We start from the raw sequence: 18,587 nt of genomic DNA, 5'->3' as shown, positions 1-18,587 counted from the left end.
TAAATTTAAGTTCCATAGGTGAGTTCAGAAGTCAATTTTTTGAGTGAGGTAAGTCACGCCATTGGCATGAAAGCAGAAATGACGTCACGCACACAAATTTTTCAACTGCAAAGCAGTATAAGTCACTGAAGTCATTGAAAAAGTCAATTCCGAGAAGTCAAGGTAAGACGAAAAAAATTTGAACAAATGAGAACAAAAACCCAATGGAGCTTTTCGATATTAATATATGAAATTAAACAATCAAGGCTCTAATACTCAAACAATAGGGCATATATGTTTGGCACAACCTAGATGCTCACTATTAACCTTTAACTATTAAATCTTCATAAAATTTTAAGTTCTTTAAGTGAGTTCAGATCATTTTTCTAGTGAGGTAAGGCAAGCAATTGACCTAAACGCAGAACAATTGATGTCACGCATATGATTTTTAATCGCAAAGCAGTAGAATTCACTTGACTGATTTCCTTTACTGAACAAAAAATCAGACCTAGAACGGACTATCGGTGCATTGGAAAAACCATTTCTAAAAAATGATATAAAAAAACAAACAAAAAACAGAAAATCAATGTCAAAATGCCGAACACAAAACCACTAGCGAGAAATGGAATTTGGTTAAAAAAACTAGCTAGGCCTAGAATAAATTATGAATGGATTGGGAAAACAATTTAAAAATCTGTTCCAAAAAACAGCAAAAATAAAAGTGAAATTGCCGCATGTGAACAAAATCACTAGCGAAAAAGCGAATTTTTGTTCAAACACCGTTTTCTCTCTACTTAGAGGAAAAAATTTCACGCCTCAAAACCACTCGCTTTTTGGCTCCACTTCCTGTTTTGGCGTGACCAAAACCACTACTCCAATTTGACTTTAAATCCTGAAAATGTGCTAACAGATCTTAAAAGACAACGCCCCAATACAATTCAAAATCTTTGAATTGTAAAAAACCACGACGTCCCCAATAATAGCCGCTATCGCTTCGCGGCTATTAAACATACCCGGCAGATTGCCGGAAAATAGCCGCCGTTGATTCCAATAAGCATGATTGGGATTGAAATAACAGAAGATATTGAAAAAAGATTTTTGTACAAAAACATTTTTTTAAGTCCGATTTATTTTGATGGCATTTCTTAGTTGAACATTCTTATGTTTCTTAGAGAGGCTACAGGGGCTACTATCAATAACAATAAGCATTAGAGAGAGGTAACTAATACTTATAGGACCGACGTTCAAATAGCGGGCATCTAAAATTGTGCTTTATGGGTTTATCCCGTTTCTATTTCTGACTTCAGTTTTTTATACTGACTCTGTTCATTTTGAATTGCTTTGCTGAGCAGCTGCTGTTTAAAAGGACTTTGAGCAGAATGAGAGAAGACAGAAACTAGCCTAGAGAAGTCAAAAAGATTTCACGCAAAATGTTGAAAAGGCGGCAAAATGAGGTAAAGCGAAACATTTTTTTATTCGACGAAGTAAAAAAACAAAATAGGAGCGCTATAATAGCCGGCTGAGAAGATGAGGGCGGCTATTAATAAAAAACTAAAATGAAAACATAACAGACTAACGTCGGAAGAATTGCTCTCGAAAAACTAGTGGGTGCTCCAATCTATAGCAGCCTGCTTCATTTATAGAAATTAAAATAAAAAAACTCTTTGGAGCACTTTTCATTTGACTTTTAGTAGTGAATTACCCCCACTTGAGTTTAGCTGCTAACACCTGTAAATCAGAACGAAACTAAAATCAAGCAGAACGAAGTCAAGGGCGTAAAATTCACTCAAAAAGTCAAAACGGTCAAGCAAGGAATTTGTATAAAAAGACAAACACGTTGATGATAATCGCTTCAAACTTCGTTCGAGAGCAATTAAAAAGTAAAATACTAATCATTTTTGCTAACCCTTTATTTCAACCTATTGGTAAAATTTTGCAAATGACTGATTTTTGCATTTGTAACTAACGCGCCGATAAATAAAGACAACACTACTAAATTTACCTAATATATTCCCTCCCAGATATAAACCGACCCCCAAATTCAAAATTTCAATCCATTGAGGTTCAAAAGATATTACACAATAACTCCAAGAACGAATTTGAAAATGATAACGATCGATGCAGCAAATATCGGGAAGTTTTAACTGTTGAGGTTACAAAACTCGCTACCCTATGCCATTTCAAATCATTACCCAAAGCAAAAAGCTCTTCAGCACAAAAATCATTATTACGGCATAAACGAACACGAAGACTCGCGCAACTACGCTCACAGGCAGATAGTTCCGCACTTCAACTGATAAGAAAAATCAGAAGGTTTCCATTAAATTTGTGCAATTCAGCGGTGAAAGCAGAGTTTCGACAAAAACATACATAATTTGAACAGAAATTTCTTTAGTTAAAAAGACATGCGATTTACAAATGTATAATACCTCTTGATTTTAAAACTACTAAATATATTTCATCAAAAACATTTATCAATGAAAATCTCAGATGAGTCCCAGAAAGTATGAGTTGCTGGTCTTAAGTTAAAAGTAGGAAAACAATTCAAATAAGGCATATTCTTTTTTATCAAAATTGCCGATTGAATCATCATTTTTCTACATCTTTCATCGCCATTTAAAAAAGATTTCCGCGTACATGTTAGTTGAACCAACTAAAATTGCAGAAAAAAATATCAATGGAAGCTTAAATTTAAATGGTCTAGAGTTATGAGAATTTAAGCGACGTATCCGATCATGAATTATATGAAAACCCACTGCTCTTCAAATTAATGATCGAGTCGAGCTTTAATAGTAAAAGAGGTCTTTTCCCACAATGCTCTTCTGACGTAAAGGTATTTACCAAAAACAGCAGAAAACTGTTCGTTGGTTAAAAGTGTTTTAGCAGCGAGACAAGTCAGCTTATCAAAACATGAAAACATGAACGTTAGCTAAGTGAAATATAGCTGTAACATCATCTATGAATTGTACCAATTGACAACGCCTGATTTTCATAGCAAATAAATAACAGGTCGAGAATTGAAAAATAGTTTTCAAATTTGGTCCGCAGATTCAGCTTAGATTATTCTACATAATTGTTTCTAAACTTAAGACCAGTCCAGCGTTTTACTTTGACCTAATGACCAGGCATCCTTAAATCTCACTGCTTTTGATTTTGCTGCTCAGACGTCGACAGCATTCACTATATTGTCAAAACTTGTCCAAAAAATCCATTTAGTTGAAAGTGAGTAAAATCTCAATCTTTCTATTCTTAAAACTTTTTCCTCAAAAAAGCAAAAAACTTTACGTCTTGAAGCTCGTTAAAAGATCAAGTTTGAAACGGAGATCACTCTAACTATAAAGATTTTTAAAAGTCTTTCGGTTTATGATCCTCTACATTTAATGCCTTCACCTTCTATAGTGCTGTAAATAAATTGCAATTGATAGTTCAATTTTTATTATCCCGTCTAAGCTATTATCAGTGCAAACAAGCATCTGTTAGTTCGTACATGGTAAAAAAATTATGTCCTATATTTTTTCACGGGGCTTTCAGTAATAGGACGACGTACAATTCTAACTTATTTGAAAAGCAGAACTTCTCAAGATACAGAAATTATTTTTGTACGACTACACTAATCGGAGCAATCATCAGCAGATTCTAGACTGCCTCTAACTGTAGATAGGAAAAAAACAAACAAAGATTTGAGGTGTGAGTAGTGTCACTTACATTTATCACTCATATAACTCCTTTGAGACTTTTCTGACTGCTTCTGGGCGAGACTGTCACAGTTTAATAGCAGCTTTGGACTAGCAATGCCTCCCGAAGTACAGGCACCGAGGGATACTACCCCTGAAACATCTTATCAATGGCCAATAATACCATAATTAGATCGTCGGTCTAGCCTCATGTACGCATCCTTTTGGCTTTGAGAATTAATTCTCACAGACAACACACATTTGCAGTACATATTACTTCAATTAAAACTAGCAAACTACACAGTTGTGTTGAAACTTGATATGCACAAAATTTAAATCAGTGCTAATCTTGGTTGTCTTGTTTTTGAGAGTTGTACCTAACAGTTTTCGATCGAAGTATTAGAGATAGCCCCCATTGCATTACACTTGCATCCGGATAGCGTCTTGGAATCATCGCCTCGGTTAGTTTTTCCTATTTTTTCGTTATTTATTAGTGTCACAACTAAGCAAATTCTTTCTTACGCAAAATCGTGATTGCTGTTGCGTGCAACCAATAAACATCAAAGTAAGCTTCTAACCAGCGGAGGATGTTCCAGAAGATGCGAGGGAAGCGTGCATTGAACTGTTCCGCATCTCACAAGTGCTCGAGTAGCCAGTGAATGTAGTATCAGAGTCCACTGAGTCTCGGTTTAGACCCGACAGCTGGTATCCACGATCGTAAATGGATGTCAACAGGGTCTAAATCAATTTAACTCATACGCTACAATTTTTGATGAAATAAGACAAAACAGCAGGAAAATTACTGACATACAATTCATTTTTTATTGACTAAACGAAGAACTAGACCTAGAATGGACTATGAATGGATTGGGAAAACAATTTAGAAAAAAAAAATTTAAAACTGAAAATCAAAACGAAATTGCCGCATGTGAACAAAAAACCACAGCAATACTTTTTTGCTCCACTTTCTGTTTCGGTGAGAACAAAATCACTTCTCCAACTTGACTCTAAAAATCACGAAAATGTGTGAACAGATGTGAAAAACATAGCCAATGATTGTCATAAGCCCTATTGGGATTGACAGGGAAAAAAATGAAGAAACTGACTTTTGTACAAACTAAATAAAGTACGAATTATGTTGATGTTCTTCCGTAGTTACACATCCTCCTGTTTCTTTATGATGGCATACAGAGGCAGGTATAAATACCGCGGTAGAAATGGTACCAATAATTTATAACAACAAAGTTCAAGTAGAGGGCATCTAAAACTGGGCTTTATGGGCTTATCCCATTTCTATTTTGATTCGGGCTTTTGATACTGACTCTGTCGATTCTAGACTGTGTTCCTGAGCAACTGCTGCTTAAGATCACTTTGAGAAACCTGCGATTTTTTTAAACAGTTAGCTTTTTTGTAGAGTTTCAATATGTTAATCTCAATTTCAAGACACTTCAAGACAAAAAGCAGCTCCTATTGAAGCGGTGCGCAACTACTCAATCTATCGGCATTGAAACACACTGAAGACAAAAGAAAAACTAAAAAAAACTAGAACTGAACTGATTCATTTGAAAAAAAAACAGGAGCCATCAAACGTTTAATTGTTTTCACGCAGTCAAAATAACCCTACAACCAACCCCAATTAAATATGAAAAAAAATCTGAAAGGCAGAAAAAACAGTACTGAAAAAGAGAAAAACCAAGCAAAAACACCAAGAGAAAAAAACGACAGCTCCCAATACAAGTCAACTCTTTGAATTGTAAAAAATCGCTCCACCAAGAATGAAGCTAAAATTAATCACGCAATTCCCTCGAAATTGCATGAACGAATGAACAAAAAAGCATATAAGAAGTGATCCTGAAGTCATATGATTGTAACAAACATTTAACAAACTAGGCAAATATAAAAACAGCTAAAAAATTATTTCTTCCAAACACTAGTGCCGCAAAGGTTGTAGAGAAAAACAGCTTTGCAAAAAATTTTATGTCAACAAAAGGTGCCAAAGTCATTAAAAGCATTAGCCGGCTGTTCAGGGATTCGAGCAACAGCAGAAAATAAAACACATGGGTGACATTTTATTGCATTAGGCGAAAATAGAACACTTGAGTAAGAATTTTATAACACTAGATTTAAAGCAAGAGAAAAAGCACAGAACAGAAGTCAATTAAATGCACGTGGAAAGACTTCCCTCAAAAACCAAACTTGCAGCTCCAAACTCAGACTCTACTTTAAAAGTCATTTATAAAGCCACGACTCAAACACCAGAGTTATTTCGCTCCAATTTACTACTCCAGCCTCCATATCAGCACTCTAAACAAAATCCTCTAAAATTAAAGAAGTGCGAACAGTTCTTAAAAACTTAGCATGACAACAATTAAATAAAAAACTAGACCTAGATTCGACTATGAACGGATTGAGAAAACTATTTTACGCCGTAAAACCACTTGCTTGTTTGCTCTACTTCCAGTTGCGGTGTGAACAAAATCAATTCTCCAATTTGGTTTCAAAGATCATGAAAATTTGTTATTAGATCTAAAACAGACAACCAGAAGAACTCCAGCAACGGCCGAAGAGTTGTGTTCACCAAAAACTAAAAGAGAAAAACGTTGGAAAAAAATGAAAAGCAATCGTTGATCAAAAAGAAACCAAAAAGCCAAAAAAATTAAATAAAGAATTAGAAATCCATTATAATACAAGTACAAACACGACCAATAGGCCTTCTCTTGTGAAATTTCAACATTGAGCACATAATACTATGGATGCCATACTAGGTGCTAAAAGTTACTAGTTCTGAAGAAATTCAATCGCATAAAAAACCATAACAATTACATTTTTCTAAATCTTCAACAAAATATGTTTATACCTGCGAATTTTCAATCAGCTGATAATTTAAAATGCCCAAACGCAAAAATCGTTTATACAATTCCCAAAAAAAAACAAGATAAAACACATGGCCAAATATGCGCAGAAACTCACAATCAGCTTAAAAACCATTAGAATTACCAAAACACTTTCTTACTCTGCCAAAACGATCTGAGGTTAACAATATAGTATAGTCTATTCAAACTTTTTATTAAAAAAAGAACTTATTAAGACCAATAACAGATAAACCGCTTGAAAACAGCGTGTGAACAAAAACTTTTTTGCTCGCTTAAAAATTCTTTCATTCCTATTTCTCGCTCTCCCGAAAACATCGGTATGGCCGAAACCAACTCTTTTTGCTGATCCCTCCAATTTTATTCCATAATCAAACCACTCCAAATTTTTCCACACATGTCAATTTCTGCTCCAAAATTCGATCCATTAAAACTGATTTAAAAGAGGTAGCCGGAAAAATTCTGGAAACGACTCAAATTCCTCTTTACATAAAAAACCACCTGAAAAACTAGTATCAACAGGCACATCGCATCGAAGTAGCAAAAGAAAACAATCTTAGGTCCAATAAAAACACAGCTGACAGATTGCAAGAAAAAAGCCGCAGGAGCTTTGTAGATCTGCAGCAAAAACATAACTTTTTATTAAATCCTGAGATGTCAAATTTTGATTCCGAATCTATTTTACATACTGCTGATTCTATTAGCTGCCCTAAAATACCCTTCAATTAGAGTGACACACACTCATTTGACCATATCTCATTGATTTAAAGCAAAGAAGTCAATTTTAGCTCGGGATCAAAACCTTAATAACGCGATTGGACAAAAATACTCGCTCCAATAAGAGTGAAAAATGACGTCACGCACGCAATTCAGTTGAAATTGCATGAACGAATGAACAAAAAGCAGATTTGAAGTGATTGTGACGTCATATGGTTGTAACAAAAATATTGACGACCAAATAAAAAAAACAAGGAGAAGGCCAATAATAGCGCCAGCTATCGCTGTGCGGCTATTAAAAATTGAACAAACACATAATTAACATATAAACAGTAAATTTTATTACTTTTCGACAAAGTACACAAACAAACGAAAAAAGCAATAAACACAATAAAACAGCTCCAGAAATTCAAAGTATTATTAAGCCCACAAGGTCTTTTTGAAAAAAGAACTAAGAACAAAAAAAACAATTAAATTCTCAATGGTTTGTCAAATTTAGTAGAAAAAGTGCTTTGCACCAAAAGACCTCCATTATGTTAAAAAAACTCGTTTATTAATAAAGGCAAAACAATGCAATGGGCTAAAATAATCTGAAAAACGAAAAAAAAAACAGTTGAAATCCTTTAGATTAGCATAAAATTCATTTATTTACCAGAAACCTTTAACTTAATTAAACAGCCCGAATATTATTACTCTAGTCTACAATAAACTTTGAGACAAAAAATATCTTGAAATAGCCAAAAGCGATCAATTTCTTCACTTCAAGTACTTGCTCATTTATCAAAAAAAAGTCGCAAGAATTTCGGATACGACGCAAATTAGAAAAAAGAGAACCATACGAAACTGTTAATTTCACTCTTTAAACTACTACAGAAATTGAGTTCAAAGAGAACACCGAGGAAGGGATAGGAAACTACAGAAACGAAAAAACAAAATCTGCAAAATTCTAGAAAATATTTACAAAATGCTACTTTACAGCCATTACCTAAAAAAAATATTTGTTCTTCTGCTCGAGCATTCGCCCAACCAACACCTTGTAGAAATATTTGCCTCAGATGGTCAAAAAAGCTTCCAATCACACTATTTCTAGTGTAGACCGTTAACTTGCGTTTTACTAAAAAACTGCTTTGAAAATTCCTCTCGTGGTCAAAAAGTCCGCTCACATTGCAATATTTTCTACACCTACTTTTCTCGTTTCCTCTGAAGATAGCCGACAGATTGCCGGAAAATATCCGCTATAGACGCATGTGGCCTTGTATGAATTGAAACAACTAAAGAAATAAGAGACAGATTGACCACCAGTCGTTTAATTGACCACTAGCCTTTTTTGGTTAGATTCAGACTGTCATGAGACACACACGCTCTATAAGGAAAAAAAACCTTAGAGCTTTTTCAAAATTAATATTTGAAATCAAAAACTCAAGACTCTAATACTCAAGAATTACGGCACATACGTTTGGCACTACTAAGATGCACACTACTGACCTTTAACTAGTAAAAGTTCATAAAATTTAAAGTTCATTAAGCGAGTTCCAAGGTCGTCTTTTTGAGTGAGGTAATTCAAAAAGCCGCACGTGAACAAAAGAGCAAAAACGATAAATTGAAATTTGGTTTAAACAAAAAATTAGGCAAAGAATGAACGATGAATGGATTGGGAAACTATTGAGGAGAAAATCCAATTCAAAAAATCGAAAAAACAGTAAAAATCAAAGCTAAATTGCAGCATGTGAACAAACCACTAGCGAGAAAGCGAATTTTGTTCAAACACCGTTTTCTCACTCTACTTCAAAATTACCGCGAAAAAATTGTACGCCGCAAAACCACTCGCTTTTTCGCTCCACTTCCTGTTTCGGCGTTACCAAAATCACTACTCAATTTGACTTCAAAAATCATCAAAATTCACAGATCTTAAAAAAAAAACAGCCAGAAGAATTCCGGAAACGAATCGAAGTGGAAATCCACTTAACCGCCATCCAACTACTCATCAGACAAAACGTGCCTCCACTAAACAAAAGCATAAAGCAAAAAAGTAACAATAAAATCAAATCTGTTAAAATATGATAAAAATCTGATCAAATTTGGTTATAAATTGAGGTCCCGAAATAACTATCTATGCCTAATTTACTTCATAAAAATTTCGTAAAAAACAACAAGCACTTCGTAAAAAACAACAAGCACTTACTAAAACCACTTATGTGATTTTTTTTAAATACTTGAGAGGCCAAACTATGAAAAAAAGCACTTAAAAACTTGCACTAAAAAACTGGAAAAAGTTAAACAAATTTTTTAATATTACAAAAGCAAAGAAATCCAAAGAAAAATTTCTTTCAGCCAATAGGGTATCCAGTTTTGCTCGCAAAACAATAGGCAAGTCATAATAGGCTAAGAAACTTGTCTAAAAAACAGAAAACGAAAAATTGCGAAAACAAATAAAAATAGTTCCCCTTATCGCAATTTTTTGTCATATTTCTCATCAAAATATGATTCATATCCACAAAACTGTACCCAATTGCTGTCTAAAATTTGCTCAAGTAGAAGGGGTCTTTTCAATACCCATTTGAGCCAGCGAAACAATCGTCAAAAAGTTGCAAAAATAAGCCCGAAAATCAGCAAAATACATGAAAAACCTCAAAATTAGTCCGAATTAGAATAAAATTCTTATGTATTTCCAAAAACCTTCAAACAACTACCAAAACAAGCCTAAAATTAAACAATCATAACAAAACATCTGAACAAAAAATGAAAAAAAACTGCTTTAAAATGCCGAACGTGAACAAGTGCTTTCGCTCGCTTACAGAATTTTTTTTTTCACACCTCAATTACTCGCTCTCTAAAAAACAGCGATATAAACAAAAAATCACTCTTTTCTCCACTCTTCATTTTGTTCAGCAACAAAATGACTCCAAATTTTTTCACGTGTTCCAATTCTCGCTTCAAAATTCACTCCAATAAAATTGATTAAACATAGCTGGCAGATTGCCAGAAAATAGCCGCAATAGCTTCGTAGATCTGCAGTCTCGAAAAAAAAACAGTTTTTTCTGCCTCTATTAGATGCTCTCAAATAACATTCATTTAGAGTGACACACACCCATTTGACCTTATCTCTTTGAATTAAAGTAAATAAAAGTCAATTTCAAAGTGAGGAAGTCATTTTTGAGAGTGAGCTAAGTCAAGTGTGACCACAAATTTAACCACGCGAATAAAAAAAACTCGCTCCACTAAGAGCAAAAAATGACGTCACACACGCATTTCAGTTGAAATTGCATGAACTAATGAACAAAAAGCAGATTTGAGGTGATTGTGCCGTCATATGGTCGTAACAAAAATCGTGACGACGAAATAAAAAAACCAAGAGAAGGCAAATAATAGCCCCCAGCTATCGCTGTGCGGCTATTAAAAACGACTTCTCCAATACTCCTCTTCGAGTCATAAAAAAGATAGCGACTCAATACAATTCAAATTCTTTGAATTGTAAAAAACCATGATGTCCCCAATAAAAGCCGTTATCGCTTTGTGGCTATTAAAAAATGTGACATGTACGGAAAACCAGTCTTCCTTCTCTTTGCTCTCCGAATTTCTTCAGCAATTCAACCTAAACGCTTTGCTTTAAGCATTTTAATTCCTAATTTAAATACACAAACAAAATTGCGATAAAAAAGACGCTCCACCAATACTCCTTTTCCAGACATCTCCCCAAAGAACATTTTTTTGAATTGTTAAAACCAGAGGAAAGCAATTATAGCTCCAGCTATCGCTTTGTGGCTAATAATAAACTATAAGTACTTATATCGTGTGATTCACTCTAACACAATGGAAAACATTTTACAAGCGTAGTTAACTTAACCTTCATTGCATCTTCAGAAGCATTTATGTAGAGATGGTGACCACTGCTAGAAGAGGAGGCATGGGGATTCGACGAAACCGTGGGTGACTGGGTACATCCATCTACCTCCTGCTCATTACCTCTCCTACCATCAGCCCCCGGCACAATTTCTCCGTCGGCACCCGAGGAGGGAGAGAAGGCTGTCTCTGGTCCAGAATTGGTCGAGACGTCATTATTGTTGCTTCCACTGACACCCCCGTACCATTGTTGCCTAAAACATGGCTATACCTTCTTAATTTACGATGCAACTTTGAGGCAGCGCTTACTCATATTCTCTTTAGATGCGAAATTTAGTTTAATGGCCAAGAGCCAAGCAACGGGAATAGTATCAGAGGCAATTTTTGACTATTTAATTCCTTTCAATTGAGCGATTGAACATCTAGCGCACTTTACATTTTCTTGGGCTAATAGCTTGCAATTATTTCAGCAGTTTAGACTATGAAAGACAGCAAATTAGATTATTCAAATGCGAGAAGTCGTATGTCACTCAAGACAAATCGGTCAAAAAAACGTTGCATTCAAGAAAAAGGTTCGAGAACATTGAAAAATAAGTTGAATGAACTTAGTCACAGGGACGTTACCTGTGAGGTCCGACATTGAGAACCAATCCATGCTTCATTGGAATCTTAGGGAAGCCATTTTCTACGGCAGGCGAACCCCCAGTCTCCAATAACAACAGATCAAGGTCATCATCATCCGACATTGTGACGTTCCAACTTCAGCAATATAAAGGCCACATTATATAACAATAAGCATATCTGGACCTGAAATAAAATGCGTTGAGCTTTCTGCCTCAAGAGTGGCAGCGTTTTAACGTTCATGCAATATCTTAAATACATTGCTCAATAAAAATAATTGCTCAATACGTTTCTGAAGAGATCTCCAACTGTTTCGGTTAACTTCATGAAGAAATAGCCATAAGAAAATCAGACAACTTCCTCAACAACTAGCAGGTATTATTCATAATATTCTCAGAGACAATTCTCCACCTTAAATTCAATGAGCGAAATCCCTCACCGTCCCAGTACTTAATCAAAAAAACAATATTCCTCTTCCAGCCGTAACCATAAACCGACCAATGTCGCAAAATACTCGAACGACAGGCGGGGCAATTTAATTCAGGGGGTGTAGCTTAAGTAAATTTTTGTTCAAAAAACTCCTACGAGTAGAGATTAGCACCCCATTAACCACTCGGCTTATTTAACCAGCGATCAAACACCTGTAATTTCCTATCTTAAAACTGCTTTTATTTTAGCAGCAAACTTTGCTTCGTAGTGAGAGCAACTGAAATCACTCAAGCGTGAAAAAGTCACAGGAAAAGTCCAAGAAAAATTAGAAAAGCGCAAAAACTGTCAAGCAAAAATTTTGCATCAAAAAGACGCACAAGTTTACAATAATTGCCTCAATTTTTTTTGCAAGAGCAACTAAAAAGTAATGGAATTGAAAAATGTGAAAATTAATAACAACTATTATGCTATTCCTTAACCTGGAAAGGAAGGTTAAAAAATAAACTACTGAAAAAATTCGGGTGAATTGCTCTCAAACGCCTGGCGAGCGGTTGGCTTCGTCAGCAGCTAACTACGATTAGCAAGGGAGGCTAATTTGAGCTTAATTGAAGGGACGTGGAGGGGGTGAGGTGTGGGATAATTTGAGGGTAGGGGCTGATTTATGGGAAGGGCTGAAGTGAAGGGGCCACAATGTAAAAGCCGTCATTCACACCATAAATTTAAGCCTTCAAAAGTTTATGTGAATCGCATACATTTAATCTACCGAAACGAAAGTCGCTATAGCCTAGTGCCATCTGGGTGTTACCTCTTCATCCCATTTTGAGGACGCAAAGTCACAATGGTCAGACGAAAAGCCACTCAAGCGAAAAATCAAATAAGACACCCCATGACTAGAAAAATCGCTGCAAACTTTAATTGAGAGCAATTAAAAATTTTCAACTAAATAAAAGGTTATGTTAAAAGAGAACGTCATGTTTTATTTTAAATAGAATGGGCATCAACTTTGTTTCAATTCCAGAAGAAAAAACATAGCAAGTAGATTCGCTAGCATTGGCAAATGATCGTAACGAAAATTCTATGTGATATTTAAAAAAATCAAGCAAAAAATATAATTTAAAAAAATATATCTTACATCTACGTCACACACGCACTTCAGTTAAATTTGCATAAACAAATGAACAAAAAGCAGATTTGAAGTGGTTGTGACGTCAAATGGTCGTAAAAATCGCGACGAAATAAAAAAAAATCATAGGGGGCTGATTTGGGGGAAGGGCTGAAGTGAAGGGGCCACAATGTAAAAGCCGTCATTCACACCATAAATTTAAGCCTTCAAAAGTTTATGTGAATCGCATACATTTAATCTACCGAAACGAAAGTCGCTATAGCCTAGTGCCATCTGGGTGTTACCGCTTCATCCCATTTTGAGGACGCAAAGTCACAATGGTCAGACGAAAAGCCACTCAAGCGAAAAATCAAATAAGACACCCCATGACTAGAAAAATCGCTGCAAACTTTAATTGAGAGCAATTAAAAATTTTCAACTAAATAAAAGGTTATGTTAAAAGAGAACGTCATGTTTTATTTTAAATAGAATGGGCATCAACTTTGTTTCAATTCCAGAAGAAAAAACATAGCAAGTAGATTCGCTAGCATTGGCAAATGATCGTAACGAAAATTCTATGTGATATTTAAAAAAATCAAGCAAAAAATATAATTTAAAAAAATATATCTTACATCTACGTCACACACGCACTTCAGTTAATTTTGCATGAACAAATGAACAAAAAGCAGATTTGAAGTGGTTGTGACGTCAAATGGTCGTAAAAATCGCGACGAAATAAAAAAAATCATAGGGGGCTGATTTGGGGGAAGGGCTGAAGTGAAGGGGCCACAATGTAAAAGCCGTCATTCACACCATAAATTTAAGCCTTCAAAAGTTTATGTGAATCGCATACATTTAATCTACCGAAACGAAAGTCGCTATAGCCTAGTGCCATCTGGGTGTTACCTCTTCATCCCATTTTGAGGACGCAAAGTCACAATGGTCAGACGAAAAGCCACTCAAGCGAAAAATCAAATAAGACACCCCATGACTAGAAAAATCGCTGCAAACTTTAATTGAGAGCAATTAAAAATTTTCTCAACTAAATAAAAGGTTATGTTAAAAGAGAAGGTCATGTTTTATTTTAAATAGAATGGGCATCAACTTTGTTTCAATTCCAGAAGAAAAAACATAGCAAGTAGATTCGCTAGCATTGGCAAATGATCGTAACAAAAATTCTATGTGATATTTAAAAAAATCAAGCAAAAAATATAATTAAAAAAATATCTTACATCTACGTCACACACGCACTTCAGTTAAATTTGCATGAACAAAAAGCAGATTTGATGTGGTTGTGACGGCAAATGGTCGTAAAAATCGCGACGAAAAAAAATCATAGGGGGCTGATTTGGGGGAAGGGCTGAAGTGAAGGGGCCACAATGTAAAAGCCGTCATTCACACCATAAATTTAAGCCTTCAAAAGTTTATGTGAATCGCATACATTTAATCTACCGAAACGAAAGTCGCTATAGCCTAGTGCCATCTGGGTGTAACCTCTTCATCCCATTTTGAGGACGCAAAGTCACAATGGTCAGACGAAAAGCCACTCAAGCGAAAAATCAAATAAGACACCCCATGACTAGAAAAATCGCTGCAAACTTTAATTGAGAGCAATTAAAAATTTTCTCAACTAAATAAAAGGTTATGTTAAAAGAGAACGTCATGTTTTATTTTAAATAGAATGGGCATCAACTTTGTTTCAATTCCAGAAGAAAAAACATAGCAAGTAGATTCGCTAGCATTGGCAAATGATCGTAACGAAAATTCTATGTGATATTTAAAAAAATCAAGCAAAAAATATAATTAAAAAAAATATCTTACATCTACGTCACACACGCGCTTCAGTTAAATTTGCATGAACAAATGAACAAAAAGCAGATTTGAAGTGGTTGTGACGTCAAATGGTCGTAAAAATCGCGACGAAATAAAAAAAAATCATAGGGGGCTGATTTGGGGGAAGGGCTGAAGTGAAGGGGCCACAATGTAAAAGCCGTCATTCACACCATAAATTTAAGCCTTCAAAAGTTTATGTGAATCGCATACATTTAATCTACCGAAACGAAAGTCGCTATAGCCTAGTGCCATCTGGGTGTTCCCTCTTCATCCCATTTTGAGGACGCAAAGTCACAATGGTCAGACGAAAAGCCACTTAAGCGAAAAATCAAATAAGACACCCCATGACTAGAAAAATCGCTGCAAACTTTAATTGAGAGCAATTAAAAATTTTCTCAACTAAATAAAAGGTTATGTTAAAAGAGAACGTCATGTTTTATTTTAAATAGAATGGGCATCAACTTTGTTTCAATTCCAGAAGAAAAAACATAGCAAGTAGATTCGCTAGCATTGGCAAATGATCGTAACGAAAATTCTATGTGATATTTAAAAAAATCAAGCAAAAAATATAATTAAAAAAATATCTTACATCTACGTCACACACGCACTTCAGTTAAATTTGCATGAACAAAAAGCAGATTTGAAGTGGTTGTGACGGCAAATGGTCGTAAAAATCGCGACGAAAAAAAATCATAGGGGGCTGATTTGGGGGAAGGGCTGAAGTGAAGGGGCCACAATGTAAAAGCCGTCATTCACACCATAAATTTAAGCCTTCAAAAGTTTATGTGAATCGCATACATTTAATCTACCGAAACGAAAGTCGCTATAGCCTAGTGCCATCTGGGTGTTCCCTCTTCATCCCATTTTGAGGACGCAAAGTCACAATGGTCAGACGAAAAGCCACTTAAGCGAAAAATCAAATAAGACACCCCATGACTAGAAAAATCGCTGCAAACTTTAATTGAGAGCAATTAAAAATTTTCTCAACTAAATAAAAGGTTATGTTAAAAGAGAACGTCATGTTTTATTTTAATTAGAATGGGCATCAACTTTGTTTCAATTCCAGAAGAAAAAACAGCAAGTAGATTCGCTAGCATTGGCAAATGATCGTAACGAAAATTCTGTGATATTTAAAAAAATCAAGCAAAAAATATATTTTAAAAAACCATATCTTACATCTACGTCACACACGCACTTCAGTTAAATTTGCATGAACAAATGAACAAAAAGCAGATTTGAAGTGGTTGTGACGTCAAATGGTCGTAACAAAAATTGCGACGAAATAAAAAAAAATCATAGGGGGCTGATTTGGGGGAAGGGCTGAAGTGAAGGGGTCAAAATGTAAAAGCCGTCATTCACACCATAAATTTAAGCCTCCAAAAGTTTCTGCAAATTGCATACATTTAATCTACCGAAACGAAAGTCGCTATAGCCTAGTGCCATCTGGGTGTTACCTCTTCATCCCATTTTGAGGACGCAAAGTCACAATGGTCAGACGAAAAGCCACTCAAGCGAAAAATCACACAAAGACACCCCATGACTAAAAAAATCGCTGCAAACTTTAATTGAGAGCAATTAAAAATTTTCTCAACTAAATAAAAGGTTATGTTAAAAGAGAACGTCATGTTTTATTTTAAATAGAATGGGCATCAACTTTGTTTCAATTCCAGAACAAAAAAGATAGCAAGTAGATTCCCTAGCATTGGCAAATGATCGTAACGAAAAATTCTATGTGATATTTAAAAAAATCAAGCAATAAATATAATTTTAAAAAACCATATCTAATATCTACTTCTAATGAAAGCAAAAATATATATTTGAAGAATTTATCCAGAAAAGACTTTTGCAAACAGTGGAATAGGTAAAAAAAGAGGTAGGTAATTTGCTAGAAAGATGTTTCGGCAATAGTTTCCAAAACTGCAATTTTTTTACCTCTAAATTGTTAGCAAATTATGAGCAAGAATGAGCAAATCAAATTTCAAAACTCTTCAGAACCAATTAACTCAGAATAACCTAATTCATAATAATTAAATAATGCACAAAAATTACTGTCAACAAATTGCATCTTTCTTGAAGTTCATCGAAACAAACAAAAAGTCAGGAAAAGATTTAATTTTAGCTTCGAAATGCTCCCGCAATCACAGGAAATCGAGTTGTTTTGATCTATTTTGAAAGTAGAAAAAAAACAGAAACTTGCATCTCTAGGACTCTGATTGATTGGAATTTTTGCTGACTGATTGATTGCGGTCTGATCGATTGCTGCTGTGATCAACTGACTCCCATTTTCCAAAAGTCTTTAAGTAATCTTTGGGTGCTGAACTATCAAAAATTTCAAGTATTCGGTTATTCTGGACGTCCCTTTTTCCATGATTACAGTGACGGTCTTTTTTGCACCAAAAGTTTGCATTATTTAAGTCTTTTCAAAGAACCTATCGAGAAAAACAGCTCAAACTTGGGCATTGAGGTACTTTAAAAAACAGTGTAAGCAATTTGGCGGGAAATGGCTAAAAGGTTGGAAAATTTGGGGATTTTCAAAACTGCTATTTTGGTTCCTGTCCTTTTCCTTATGCCTTGACTTCAATAGGTCCTCCTAGCTTTCAAAGTGAGCAAAATAATAGATGAAAAAGAAAACCTCAAAAAACATCAATGAACGGCAGCACAAAAATCTTTTCGAAGCTCCTAAAAAATTATTCATGGAGCATACGGTAACACAGGATGGAATAAAAACATACCCAACTCAGAAAAATTAGCCCATTCGATACATGGTGAACCAAACTTGACGTGTATCAAACTGATAATTAATTATCCCAAAAATTGACAAACAACATAGCTGGCAGATTGCCAGAAACTAGCCGCAATAGCTTCGTCGTGAGGAAGTCATTTTTGTGAGTGAGTAAGTCAAGTGGGACCAAAAAGTTAATCACGCAAATGAACAAAAAACTCACTCCACTAAGAGCGAAAAATGACGTCACATACGCTCTTCAGTTAAATTTGCATGAACAAATGAACAAAAAGCAGATTTTAAGTGGTTGTGACGTCAAATGGTCGTAACAAAAATCGCGACGAAATGAAAAAATCAGCCGAAAAATTTTCGGAATCACCTCGAAGGGTCAAACCTTCACGAAAAAACCGTAAACCCTGCTGAAGCCATTACATTTTTTATTAAACCATTAACTCAATACCTCCCCAGGTCTGATCTAAAAATTGGTGAAATTTAAACCACTATCACCAAGAGAAGCGAAACGCAGCAAAATTTTATATCATTGAAAACGTTTGGTAGCCTTAAAAATTTCGAATTAATTAGGATGGTCAATCTACTGATAGGCTGAAAAAGCTGATAAGATTATCAATTGTCCTCTAATAATTCATAATTTTAAACTCAAAGATCGCGAAAGAACGGTAGATAATAAAATTAACTTAGAAACTAGGTTAAATTCTTCAAAAAAGAATGCTCAAATTTAAGAATCAGAAACCACAGCAAAAAAGGTTTCTTATCACTGAAATTAAAACAAAAACAACATA

General features: G+C 34.9%; 1 protein-coding gene across 3 annotated transcripts in view; it reads right to left on the bottom strand.

The window, feature by feature from the left end:
- Positions 1-11,908, bottom strand: part of LOC142339311 (uncharacterized) — a 115,546-nt gene extending 103,638 nt beyond the window's left edge. For 2 of the 3 annotated variants that reach the window (XM_075389253.1, XM_075389256.1), the window contains exons 1-4: positions 11,705-11,908; positions 11,085-11,334; positions 4,232-4,391; positions 3,685-3,816 (exon numbers count right to left, since the gene is read on the bottom strand). In XM_075389253.1, the coding sequence (XP_075245368.1) occupies positions 3,685-3,816; positions 4,232-4,391; positions 11,085-11,334; positions 11,705-11,826 (664 nt within the window). In that variant the 5' untranslated portion in view covers positions 11,827-11,908. The remainder of the gene's footprint in view (positions 1-3,684; positions 3,817-4,231; positions 4,392-11,084; positions 11,335-11,704) is intronic. The other variant, XM_075389255.1, reaches the window with a different exon arrangement.
- Between the last annotated feature and the right edge of the window lie 6,679 nt (positions 11,909-18,587).

The sequence above is a fragment of the Convolutriloba macropyga genome, chromosome 5, assembly GCF_964194025.1.
Source record: "Convolutriloba macropyga chromosome 5, txConMacr16.3, whole genome shotgun sequence".
Classification (NCBI taxonomy): domain Eukaryota; kingdom Metazoa; phylum Xenacoelomorpha; order Acoela; family Convolutidae; genus Convolutriloba; species Convolutriloba macropyga.
The sequence above is the reverse complement of the archived record's forward strand: the minus strand, read 5'-3'. Positions and strand labels throughout refer to the sequence as shown.